General features: G+C 32.7%; 1 protein-coding gene across 3 annotated transcripts; it reads right to left on the reverse strand.

The window, feature by feature from the left end:
* Nucleotides 1–8: 8 nt before the first annotated feature.
* Nucleotides 9–3,328, reverse strand: LOC129308262 (uncharacterized). 3 transcript variants are annotated; one of them, XM_054949326.1, is made up of 5 exons: nt 2,833–3,328; nt 1,123–2,017; nt 889–1,002; nt 650–790; nt 9–373 (listed from the first exon to the last, which is right to left on the reverse strand). In XM_054949326.1, the coding sequence occupies exons 1-4, from the start codon at nt 2,956–2,958 to the stop codon at nt 651–653; spliced, it is 1,275 nt and encodes a 424-aa protein (XP_054805301.1). In that variant the 5' UTR covers nt 2,959–3,328; the 3' UTR covers nt 9–373; nt 650. The 3 variants fall into 3 exon arrangements, with proteins under 3 accessions (XP_054805301.1, XP_054805300.1, XP_054805299.1); XM_054949325.1 differs by having other exon boundaries at nt 10–413; XM_054949324.1 differs by having other exon boundaries at nt 10–790.
* Between the last annotated feature and the right edge of the window lie 9,946 nt (nt 3,329–13,274).

Here is a 13,274-nt window from a genome sequence, read left to right on the forward strand (position 1 = left end):
TAGAAGCAACAAGCTAAGAGAACCAACGAACAGGAACAGGACTGATATATTAATTCCACAAAGCTGATGGGAAGAGAAGCATTCATTTTCTCAAAAAGGTTTTGTCCTGCTTTTGAGATACCATGTGTAGATCTAACAAAAGGCTATATACAACACTGATAATATTTTCACAATTTCAGCGCAACAAAATGGTATTTTGCCCCAAAAGAAAACACCCCCATCTACAGCTACACCAAATATGCACAAGAACTCTTTCTTTTGCCCAAAAGTGATCACATCTCCTAGTTGAAAATTACTTGCATGCTGAAAGCTTTACATCAACTTGTCCAGATTTTTTAAGGTAAAGGATTGGCCATTGTCCCCTCCCTGGATCCTGAAGGTGCACCACCAGTTGCATTGTCATCACTGTTTGTCTGTGAGATGATGCAAGCATTCGGGTTCATAGAAGAGTGAATGACAAAATAGCAGAACAAAACTTTCCCATTAAATCAGAGGGTTCGGTTATGTTATGCACAAAAGAGATTTAAATTTCTTCGCTATCTTCATAGAATACGCGTGTGTAATATTTCAGTTTTGTTATGCTTCTGCAAAAAACTTTTATGCAGTTTGTAGAGTAAAATTAATGTACAGTCAATATAGCTATAGTTACTTCAGTCCACAGATGGTTCAGCTTTCACTGAATTGAGACTGCTGCCTTGATCTCCAATGATTGACTGGAGCTGATCATTGTGACTACGCACATCTGGAGTCATGTCCGGAAGGTCTTTTTGAACCATTCTCCCCATTTCCGCTGTAACCATAGTTACAAAGATTAATTAATCAAGGCATATAAATAAAGTTGTCTCCAATCCAAATATTTAGACGCATGCAAATAGAAGAAACACGTGCCATGGCAGATAGGAGCATCCAGGGCCACATGGAACCCAACCATCATGTCTTCTCTGCTTTGACAATTGCCAATGTGCCAAGGATATTCTTCTTTCGATATCGATTGATCGGTCCCTGATAAAGAACCAGATATATATTAACTGCATAGAGCAAACTCAACTTTACATTATTTGATACTTGATAACACATCATCTGAGGAAGACAAAATGAAGCTTCTTCATATGACAGTGTTACCTGAGTTCTCAGCAAATTGGCACTTTTGGTCTTCCCGGTAGGGCTTAATGGCATTGTTCTCTTTGATTTCTTCATGTTTCATGGTATATGCAATCAAAAGATTCTCAGGAATCTTTCTTCCACAATAATGTCTCTCATGGGAGAGTGTACTCTTGTCTAGCTCTTCAAGAAAATGACTTCTAGTTAATTCAACTTCAAATGGATCTTGAGTTGCTCCAATACCCAACATCTCTTCAAGCAAAGGATCTTTGGTATAGATGCTTGCATCAACTATCTCATTGCTGCTTGTAAATTTGCCAGTCGTGTGAATACCTGAATTGTTCACTATTTCATACCTCAACGCATCAAACACGTGACTCCTCTCCTCTCTTTCTTTGTCTCCAAAGTCTCGGTCTGTCAAGTAACAAGGGTCTTCATAGTTATTGACCTCGTATAAAGATCGGATCCTCCCATTACTATTACTGTTCCCTGAAGTGTTCCCTTCGTTAATTTCTGCACTGTTCACTCCGACAACCTCGACATGGCTTTGCATTTTTTCCGTGCCTGACTCCGAGGATAAACCTTGTCTATTCAACAATTCCTCACTACCGTCAAGGTCAATCAGGCAAGTTTTTCTCTTCTTCTGCTTTCTCTGATAGGGAAAATCAATCTTTTCACACCCAGATTTATCAAAAATCTTAACAACAAAGTGCGATCTTCCAATATAATGGAACACCAAAAAGCTTCCAATTTCAAGCCCATGCTTCGACGAAAAACTCTTCCATCCCTCCTGAAAAGCATAAGAATTGTTAACAATTGATACTCGAACCGTCCATTCATGTCCACTTGAATCCTCAATAATGGCTTCTTTATCAACCAAGGCCGAAGCTGTAGGACCAAACTTAGGAGGCAGATACTGCAATTCCACAGCATGTTCAAAGAACAAATCCATGCATGTCAGAACGATATCCTTAAAGATCAAAGAAGCAGAAGAAAAGTAAAATAATGGGGCAGGAGCAGAATGTGAACGACTCGAATCCCTGTAACTACCAGGTAATTTTAATCAATACTCCCTCCGGTCTCATTTATAAATCCAATTTTAGAAGGTGTATTTGGTCTCATTTATAAGTAACGGTGCGTCTTTTTAGGTAATATTTGAGAGGTATTTCCAAAATTACCCTTCATGAGAGAGAAAAAGTAACAGGACATTACTTTTTAGATTTGTTATATAGGGGCATGTTTGGAATTTTACTTACTTTTATTCCTTGTACTTTTATTGTATTGGTATTGATGAGGTTAGTAGAAATGACTTATAAATAGGACCGGAGGGAGTATGTTCCTAGCTTCAAGGTAAGCAATTATTTTTCTCAAATGTCATTACAGAAGCAGAAAAGGCATGCCAAATACAGAATGAAGTTCCTTATAATGCAGTTCAAAGCACAAACTACAGATCAAAGCAATGTATTGTGCGCACGAAGGTTACAACAAAATGAAAAGCATTTTTAAAAATATCCATACAGCAAATGCAATTGTGATAACACCGAACAAGGCAATTAAACTTCTTTTTTGGTGACTACAGCATAACGTTGAGACTCTAAATCATACACGTCTGGTAATCGAGAAATAATCTAAATAATACACATGAAAGGAAGTGGATTACGAAGGCCTTAACTCTGACCACATGCAACGAAAAAACTAATTTGTAAATTACAAATCAAGTGAGAGTCGTACCAAAACTCTAGAAAAATCGCCGCCAATCATGACCTTGAAGAAGGAAGAAGGAACATTTGAATATGTTTTCTCCTTTCCGTGAATCGAAAGACATTTCTGGGCACAGTCCACACACGCTTCTCTCATCCCTGCTTATGCCCCCAGCCAATATCGCAAATCACTTCTGTCAGTGTGTGACAAAAGAAAACCAAAAACAACGAAAAAATGAGGAGGGGGGGTGGGGAAGGGCGCGGAAGATGAACACAGCCTAGTTTGCAAATTGCAGGACTGTATCTCTTCAAAGCATTGGCCGGGATTCAAAGCGCCTTGAGAAGATGGGAAGTCCTTAATGCTTACTGGCTTTAACTCTCTCTTGTTGATATTGAAGAAAGCCTATATGTCATGCAGGAGGCGTCAAATCAAATCAAAAATATTAAGGGAGAATCACAAGGTGTCAGAAAGCCAAGTCGTAAATCTGTAGCTCCCTCTTTTCATTAGATACGTTAGGTAGACCTGATTCGTCATCATTTCTGAGGAGAAGAATTAGCTCACATTTCCTGGGCCAGTAGTAGTTAAATTTCAGAAAAAAATTAATCGTTTTATAGACTTACTTCAATTATAACTTCGTCTTTAAATTTCAATTTATTATAATTTAATTTTTATAATTTTAATTTAATTATAACTCAATTTTTTAATTTAAACTCTTATAATTTAATTTTTATAATTTTAATTATTTAAATATTAGTCTTTATATTTTAAAAAATAAAATTATAAAAATTAAAATTATTTTAAAATGTTAAAAATTAAAAACATTTAGTAATTTAAAATATTAGTCCTAAATTGTAATATAATTTTATTTTTTTAAACACAAGGATTAACATATACATAATTAAAATTATAGAAATTGAGTTGTAAAAGTCAAAGTTAAAAAAAATTGAATTACAATTAAGTTAAAATTATAAAGATTAAATAAAGTTTAAGAATTAAATTATAACTAATTCATAATTTTAAAGATCAAATGATTAATTTTTTTTAAATTTTTATATAAAAATGCATTGTTTTTGTGAGTATAAGACTGTAATACGTCTTATATATAAATGATTTCTAATTTTTAAATTTTAAATAACTCATTAAAATGAAGTAGGACTAGTTAAATGAAAGAGTGAAATTATTGATATCGTTCGAGAAAAAAATTATTAATTTATTATTATTAAACATATTATTTTTAAAAAAACATTTTTCTCTTGTATATTATTTTATTGAGAAAATTAATTCGTTAGTCCTTATAATTTGTGTTGATTTTCAGTGTCTCTATTTTATTTTCTTTTCATTAGATATAGTTTGATTGTTATACAACGCTGTTAATTTTGATAGTTTGGAGGTTGGCCGAATCATAAACATGGATATATGTGTGTGTGTAAACTGATTGCATTCATTTTTAATTCACGTGAGCACATGGAAGTATGGAACAAAACAGCAATTCTAGGAAAGAGCTCTGAACACAATCAATAGCTATGCAACCGAATTCAGTATTCGCTTTGGGGGGGGGGGGGGGGGGTGTTTGTTTCTCTTGTTTTTTTTAAATTTTTTGGGGCCTACGTGGATAACATACATCTCTGGTCACATTCCTTGTTTGGTGTTGAGATCAGAGAGCTTAAATGACAGCAACCCATCATCTTCCTTCTGCCTCAACGTTAATGCCCTCAACTTTGGAGGGTTCAAGCTCACATAAAATCCACTGTCTTTCGTTTGCTTCGACTCTCCTGCGTGAATAAAGATCATGTCATCTCTAAGCTGGAGACTCAAAACTCAAAAGGCTCAGAGAGCAAGACGGCAAGAACAAGAACATGTAATTGGATGACAGATATGGATCGTGATATATGACTACGATTTCATGATTGTTCTGTTGATTTTTGGTTTCAAATTCTTTTCTTTTTATTTTTTCGTGTCCACCCTCTGTGAAGTCCTGTTCTAATCTAGTATAGCATTGTAAAACATCAATTTAAGGTGCAATTATATTTGCTATCTATGGCGTGAGGAAGGAAGAAGACAGGTTCCTTTATGTCACATATAGTGTTGTGAATGCCTGGGAATATGGCTTCTTAGTTGCAGTTGCAGTAGTTTATTTTGTGTATGTTTGGTTTTCAATTTGTAAAAAATTTATTTATTGAAAGTTTATTTAACAAAAATTAATTTAATAAAAATAAGTTATTATAATAAAATTTGTGTTTGGATACGTTTTTTCAAAAGTCAGTTTAATAAACTGAAAGTTACTTTGATTAATAATGATTTATACTTTTAAAATGTATTTTTAAATATACAATAACCAAAAAAGACATTAATTATGATAATTTATAATTTTTGTTACACAAATTAATATATTAAAAATGTTTAAAAATGTGAAAAAAATTTAAAATAACATAAAATTTAATATGTTAAATAATAAGAATAAAAGATATAAATTTTAATATTGGAAAAATTATATAATAAATATTTCAACATTCATTAATATTAAATGATTACATGATTAATAGTTTGATTTATAATGTACAATCTAATCTCTAATAAAATCGTAACCATTGTTTATTTGTCTATCAAAAACCGCACTTGAAATTACACTTAAAAATGATGATGAAAATACATGCTTGTTGATGTCTGACTTGTGGTTTACATTGCACTGAAGGGTAACATGATCAATGATAAAATGAGTTTCAATGCCTTTTTTAAAGCGCTTTTCAAAAGCTTTCAAATTGTAAGTGGCCAAATCCACATTCAATACTTTTTTCAAAGTTTTTTTAAAAAGTTTATTTACACCTATTAAAAGCTACCCAAATAATATCTAGCATTTCAAAAGTGGGGAAGAACTTTTAAAATGTGAAATGTAACAAAACCAAAAAGGCCTGAATCTTGAGCTATGAAATTTCAACCTTTATGGTCATCATCTCGATAGAAGAAGAACAGAGCACAATAATGCTACTAGAAAGAAAACTCCACTTGACCGTCAATTGAATAAGAACAGAGCATAGTAAGATAGATGGCGACAAGATTGACTGTTTAAGAAACTTTGAAAATATGGTGGGAAAGGGAAGATGCCCCCAATAGGTGATGGCACCAGGCAAGGAAGGTCATCAGATATGTATGTGGGGAGCCAAGGCTTTTAATTATAGGAGGCCGAAATCACAAAGTATACACTGTAATTATAGAAAATATGTACACACACACACACACACATAACTAACTAAACATAAATATTTTAACATGCATATTATATTCAATTTCATAATATAGGATTAAAATAAATATGTGCTTTTATTTTTTAAGTTTCGCTCGTCGATTTCTCATAACATAAAAAATCATATATTATCATGCCTACGATAAACTTTTTAGCAATCTCTTGCTGTTTTTTCTTAGACATCGATCTTTCATTCCTAGAAAATATGGATTGTAAAATATGTTATGTAAAATATTGAAGGGAATAAAAAATATAAAAAATCATAACAAAAATTGGACAATATATTAAATACATAAGGCATTGCAAATCATAAAACAAACTGTATAATAAAATAATAAATAGCGAAAAAGCAAGGTTTATTTCTGGCAAAAAAAAAAGCAAGGTATATGGAAATTGGAGTGGCTTACCTTAGCACTGTCTTTTATATTTGCATAATTGATATACCATCAAGGTCATGAGATTACAATCAATGTCATTGATTTAACGGGAAGGAGATAAAAAAAAAAAAAGGAAACCCAAAGACCAAACCATAATTTGATTGATTTATTGATTCACAAATCCAGCCAAGATTATTTCTTAATTGATAATGGGATCATGAGATTGCTTGAATATTTGATAATAAGCGATGGCAATTTGAATTCTCATATGCAGCATATTACATGGCATGTATTCTTCAACTCAAACGAGGGAAACTTACTTGATATAATTTAATATATTTTATTTATATATAAAGAGAAACATAATTGTTTATATATTAATTTTGTCAATTTTTTATATATTAGTTTATATTTACTAAAAAGAAAGTAAATCCTATGTTTAGTGTCAAATACATACAAATATATTTTGGTAGGGTCAAAAATATATGAATCATACATTTTGCTAAGAAAAAATTAAAGGACTTGGGGTTCCACATCTCTGCCTATCTTAATGCCTGTTTGGATAGGATGAAAATTTTATTTCTTGGGCCATAATCACATTTTAAATGAAAATTATCCAAACAGCACCAAATTTTGTTAATCGCTTGATAAGCCTAGAATCACGTTTTAAAATAAGTTGAAAGAGGTAGCTTCTGAATTCAATTTTACTATTATTAATATTAAATATTTGTCAATCAATCTTTCACCCACCTATATTAAGTGTCGCTTCTGAAGGTTAATGTTGTTTGTCTCCAATCTGTTTGAGTGAAGCATCAGTTGGTTAAGCCTCTTGTAAGGTAAATTATGTTCTCTAACCATTATTTTGAAAGATGCAGTGACTCTGTTTTGCTGTGTACAAATTTTTTTGGCTGGCTTACAAATTTTTCTAGTAACCATGTCAAGACTCTGTTTCTAGTTTTTTGTGGTTGCTTGAGACTTTGTTTGGGATAGAAATTAGGCTTCTAGAATCGCCTATTTGCGTTTGGTTGCTTCTGTTAAAAGAGATTTCGTATATTTTGTACATGGTGCATACCATGCTTTTGTTAGTTGTTTAGTGTCGTGCATTGGAGATATTACGTCCATTCATCATTAAAGTTATTCCCTCCCATGCTTTAGTTTTAGACATATTATTTGGAGACATACTATCTGTAATCTCCCTTAGATTAAATCACAATTGACTCCAAATCATGGCAATCTAGGATTTAACCCTCAAATGATTACTAAATTTTAAAATTTTATAGAAGGAATTTTTCAAAATTCTTTCAAAGAAATCCCAATCTCAACAATCAAATCTCAAACATGATTTAATAAGTCTAAATTAGAGTTTTGAAAGGAAAGCAGAAGCTTGAAAATTAATTGAGACCCAACATAATGAGTTTTAAAACTCAAAAATAGATTTTGTGTACAAAGTGTCACGTGCGCCGCGGCTTATGGCATGTGATCCAAAGCGCATTACATGAAATTTGATAGCATCAGTGTTGTCATTTGACAGCATAAGGCACAAACTTTCGGCGTGTTTCAAATCTCCGTCCGACATCCGATTGAGGTGATTTTGGTATCTACACAGAGCTTTCTCCTAGCTCTAGCTAATGGCATCGATTTCATACTCAAACTTATTTTCTATAAAAAGTTAGACACCAAAACCTGTTTTGATCACTTTTTTATAATATAAAATCTCATAAAATGAGGTGTCCCAACTCAACTACACGTGCCAATAGCTTACACCAACCATCCGATCACACTTAATGGACTCTTGCAGACTCGTGCAACATATCACACACAATCAAACATACTTATCTCATAAAATTATCACTCAACCCCAATTTTCACAAAACAAAAAGGGGAAGAAAATGTTGTACAAAATCAACAATTTCGTTCCAAATTTCTCAATACATATGTTTCTACTTGCACAAGTATTTCAGCCCTATCCACAGGCTCACAACCAAAACTCACTAACTGGGGCACAAAATACACTAGTTATACACAAAATCATGCAAGTAGTACATAAATCATGTCAAACAATCCTAGTTGGTAATTACATTAACAAATACACATGACAATAACAAAAGGGAGGCATATAGAGGATTACTCCGCAAATCCTAGGCCTCTGTATGTTTTTCACAACTAAAATCCGATGAGCTAGGTCCTAAAAATATTAAGAATTGCAACCACCAGTAATCAAGTTTCACTTTATCATGTTATTTGATAAAAACATAATACAGGGTTGCAAAAATAATAACCATGCACCCTCAACACATGACAAACCACAAAACTAACAATGATGTGGTTAGACTTATATGCATGATCATATGCCAACCTTATATCCTCCTGTTATCTCCGACACAAAACCAGTGGCTATCATGTGGCTATGTCCTTTACGAACTAACCCAGCCTTTCACTTATAAGGAGCTACAGGGCTAGGATGAACTCACTCATTTATGTAATATGATTTCCCCCAATACTAACAACTATAAGGTATCGTACCCTAATCTAGCCTCCTCATGAATTAGTGGAGACTAATTAGGTTCGAGTCCCTCATAAAACAAGTAAAATAGTCCTGAATCAACCATAGGATAAGGGCCACCTCCCAATTCTAACGGTCACTGCCCATACTACGTGGATTTCAACTAATCTACTCCTCTCGCTAGGCGAACTCCCACCAATGATCATGCTATGCGCATTTCTCACATAATATACATTTGAACAATCAATTCATAATACATGAACTCATATAACTTAATACTCCACAATTCAACACATAATATATCATAATTCTCCACCCATAATAATAAATCATAATCAATTTTATAAAACACCAAGAGTGAAAAAATCAAGGTTTTCTTTCTAAAAAGCATTTCACAAATCAAACACTTTGTCAATATGCATCATTAATTTAACTCATAATTCACATTTCACAAATGCAATTAATATTCAACTATAAATATTAAGTTTCCCCCAGTTATCTTAAACCTTTGAGAGGTTAAAGGTTTAGCCCTCACTATACCAACTTCCCAAAGCTTTAACAAGCTTGAATGGTGCTAAAAATGAAACTCACTACATCTATATCACAAGAATATTATCATTGCCTAATTCTTGAAACTTTATCAACATATAACTCCACACAGTCTACTTTTATCAACTCATAATCACTACCCGTTCATACCCAATGGGTTCATTAAATTTCATTTATGCACATTATCACTAATAATACCTCAAACCATTATTAATGTACATAAACATCTCCCAACTATCATATTTATGATAATTTTCAGATAATAAATGCTTCCATGGACCAACCACTTTCAAAATTATTAATGTGGTGTTTAAACAACTCCCATTATACTTATTTTAACCAATAGAATCATAATCATACTCTTATGGACTGAAAATCCATCTCCCAACTCAAACCTTACCATAAATCATCATTAATGAGGGAGAGAAAGGAAGAAGAAGGCACCATAATCTTACCTTAGGTATTTGGGAGCTTTAAAATGTCAACAATGGAAGCCAATGCCGTGCTTAGCAGAGCCTAAGTTGAGCTCTTCGTTTTCCTTTCCTCCTCTTCTTCTGTTTTTGCACGCAGAACACAACTGATACATCAGAATTTTGGCCGTGCACCGTGGCACACGCTGCCCTCCACCGCGATGCATGGCATAGAGGAGCTTGTTATTCAAATTTATCTCTGTGCACCGTGGCGGACCAACTATGCACTGTGGCATGTGGCACAGAGAACAATGCTTCACTTTTTCTTCCTCTTTCCTTATACGAGTGGTCCGCCATCAATTCGAACCTACTTCTAGGGCTGAAATCACAATGATTATGCCAGGTTAAATCCCTCTGTCCAAACACCTCATTAACTCACTAATTACCCTCATTAGGTTAATAAACTAGGGTTAAATTTCCCCAGATGTTACATTATCTGATGAGCTTTACCATATGAGACTCCCTATCATGCTTAAATATGATTAGAGAGCTCTAACATGTTAATGTGGCTTTATCTTCTATTTTACCTTTCTTATCTTTTACGAGGATGTTCTGTATATCTACTAGAAAGCTAATTCTAATGAGCCGTAAATTAAGTGATCACAGTGCAAAAAAGATAGTATATAAAATTCTTAACAAACAAAATTGAATTTTTGAAAATAAATCATGCCATCTTTTGTTTTTTTTATAGAAGAGAAAGAAGAAATAAGTTGAAGTGAAGAAACCATTATGTTTTAAAATAGGCTTTTAATTATTTGAGAAATTAGAATATTGACATTCAAATGCCACCTTTTTTCAATATGATGTTTTTCTTAACAAGAGTGTTAATCTTTTTGTCAAGACATCATCACACAACTTTCTACTTCTTTCTTAATTTACAGTTGTAAGTCACTCTAAGTTTAAAAAATTTATTTTCTATATAAATGAGGTTATCGAAACTGGAGATTTTCTCTTTATGTTTTTTTTGCCTAATATATATGTACATGCTTCTATCCATTCATATAGACATGCTTCTGTCCATTCATATATAATTATATATTTACAATAAAAAGTAAAGTTGCATTTATTTTCTGGCAGCACAATAAGGTAATGGATAGAACTAACAGTCTAATTTACAATTGACCCAGACATCCTTAGAAATCATAGGGCATTTGAAGTGCTTTGGACCATATAAGAATCTTACGACAATAGGAACTTTAAAATGTTTTGTTAGCTTTAGTTTAAGCCTTATTGTCATTGATTGAGATTTAAGTGACAAATTTTTTGTCTGCTTTCATGAAATATCTATTTGTATAAGAACTTTTAAATATTTTCAATGTGTCGGCCTTTGAAATTGGTACTTGTGATTTTATATTCATCAATATATTCAATCCAAATCTAGAGTTACTATTGATTTTTATACTCTCATACAATTGATTTTTATATAGCATAATGAATAATGATAAGTCAAAAGCTTTATGGGACCTGAGAAATACTAGAATGTTTATTAACATATGTTTGGAACGAGCATGAAAATTACAAATAAATGGGGGTAGATTCACCAAAGCATGATGGCAAAATATAATTTATGGCTTTAATGAAAAGATAGGAAAAATTATGGCAAGTAGTAATTCAAAAAACAAATGAGATAATATGAGAAAAGAATGGCTGTTTTGGGATAACTTGGTTTCGAACGAGATAAGATTGGGATGGGATTATGCAGAGAATACGGTGTATGCTCCAGATAATCGATGGAAGAAAATTTGGTATGATGTTATTATGTGAGGCTATACACTTATGTTATTTTTTTGTGTATTCTGTAATATTATTGGTAATCTATGTGCAAGACAATCTATTATACAAAAAATTCAGAAATAAAGGACTACCCTTTGTCGATGAATTAACCGAATTGTTTAAAGGTACCACAATCGATAGATCTAGAATATGGGCACCTTTAAGTGGAGTCTTGCCTAATTTTTACAATATGAATGTAGGTCAAGACGAAGATGGATATTGTTCAAGTATGGCAAATGAGGGTATTGATGTGGAAGAAGGTTTAGGAGATAGTTAACAATAAGATTTTAGGAACTACTATTGGAGTAAGCAGTGAATTCAATAGAGTAGTTCTAAATATTTCTAAAGGAACCTTAAGTAGAGGCAGTGGTAAGAGGAAGAGTGGTGAAAGCAGTAGTAGTAGGAAAAAGAACAAGGCACTTAGTACAAGTTATATAACAGATGCAATGAGTGTGATAGTTTAAACAACACATGAAGAATCTCAAGAGGCCAAGGAAACATCAATTCCTCAAGTTATGTCTATAATCAAACAAATGGAGGAAGTTGTAATTGACAAATGTTGGCTTTCACAGTACATGTTACTCTTCATGTCCTGAGAGTCAAGGGTGATGTTTTTGACCATGAAGGATGATAGAGAGACTGTGTTAGAGTGGTTGAGATATGAGTGCTATAAAAATGGTTGATTATGAGGAGTTTTAAAACTTGGTATGAACCTATTATCTTACTTGAAGATTAGTTTGACATATTTTATATTATATTGTTAAATTTGACTTATGTAACTTTTTAAACTATTTATGTAATATCTAGAAAAATTTAATCTTAGCTTATTAACCTAATGAAAGTAATTAGTGAGTTAATAAGGTGTGTGACCAGAGGGATCTAATTAGTGTAATTATTATTACGATTTCAGCCGTAAAAGTGGGTCCAGATTGATGGCGGGCCACCCGGGCAAGAAAGAGAAAGAAAAAGTAGAGATTTGATCTCTGTGCCATATGTCGCGGTGCGTGGTCAATCCGCTGCGGTGCACAGAGGCAGATTTAAATGTAACGGACTCCTTTATGCCATGCACCACGACGCACGACAAAAAATATGATATATGAGATTCGTATTAGTGCAAGAAAAATAGAAAAGAAGAAGAGGAAAACTGAAGAACTTGATTTTGGCTTTGTTAAGACTTGTTATTAGAGCATATTGGTGATAGATTGAAATTCCCAAACGCCAAAGTAAGTAAACTAAGCCTTATTCTTCCTTTCTCTCCCTCATTTATGATGATTTATGATAGGGTTTGAGTTGGAGAGTCCATTTTCAGTCCATAAGATTATGGGTTTGATCCTATTGATTAAAATGAGTATAAAGGGAATGGTTTAAGATAGATAAAACCTACATTGATGGTTTTATCAAGAGTTTGTTGGGTAGAGCAATTAATATCTAAAAATCTACATAAATATGATAGTTAGGAGAGATTTATGTTCATTAATAGTGGTTTGAGGTGTTATTAATGATAATGTGCATTAATAAAACCTAAAAAGCCAATTAGATATGAATAGGTAGTGATTTAT

Source organism: Prosopis cineraria, unplaced genomic scaffold (assembly GCF_029017545.1).
Source record: "Prosopis cineraria cultivar Desert tree isolate PC_DT_omini unplaced genomic scaffold, ASM2901754v1 PC4, whole genome shotgun sequence".
NCBI classification, from domain to species: domain Eukaryota; kingdom Viridiplantae; phylum Streptophyta; class Magnoliopsida; order Fabales; family Fabaceae; genus Prosopis; species Prosopis cineraria.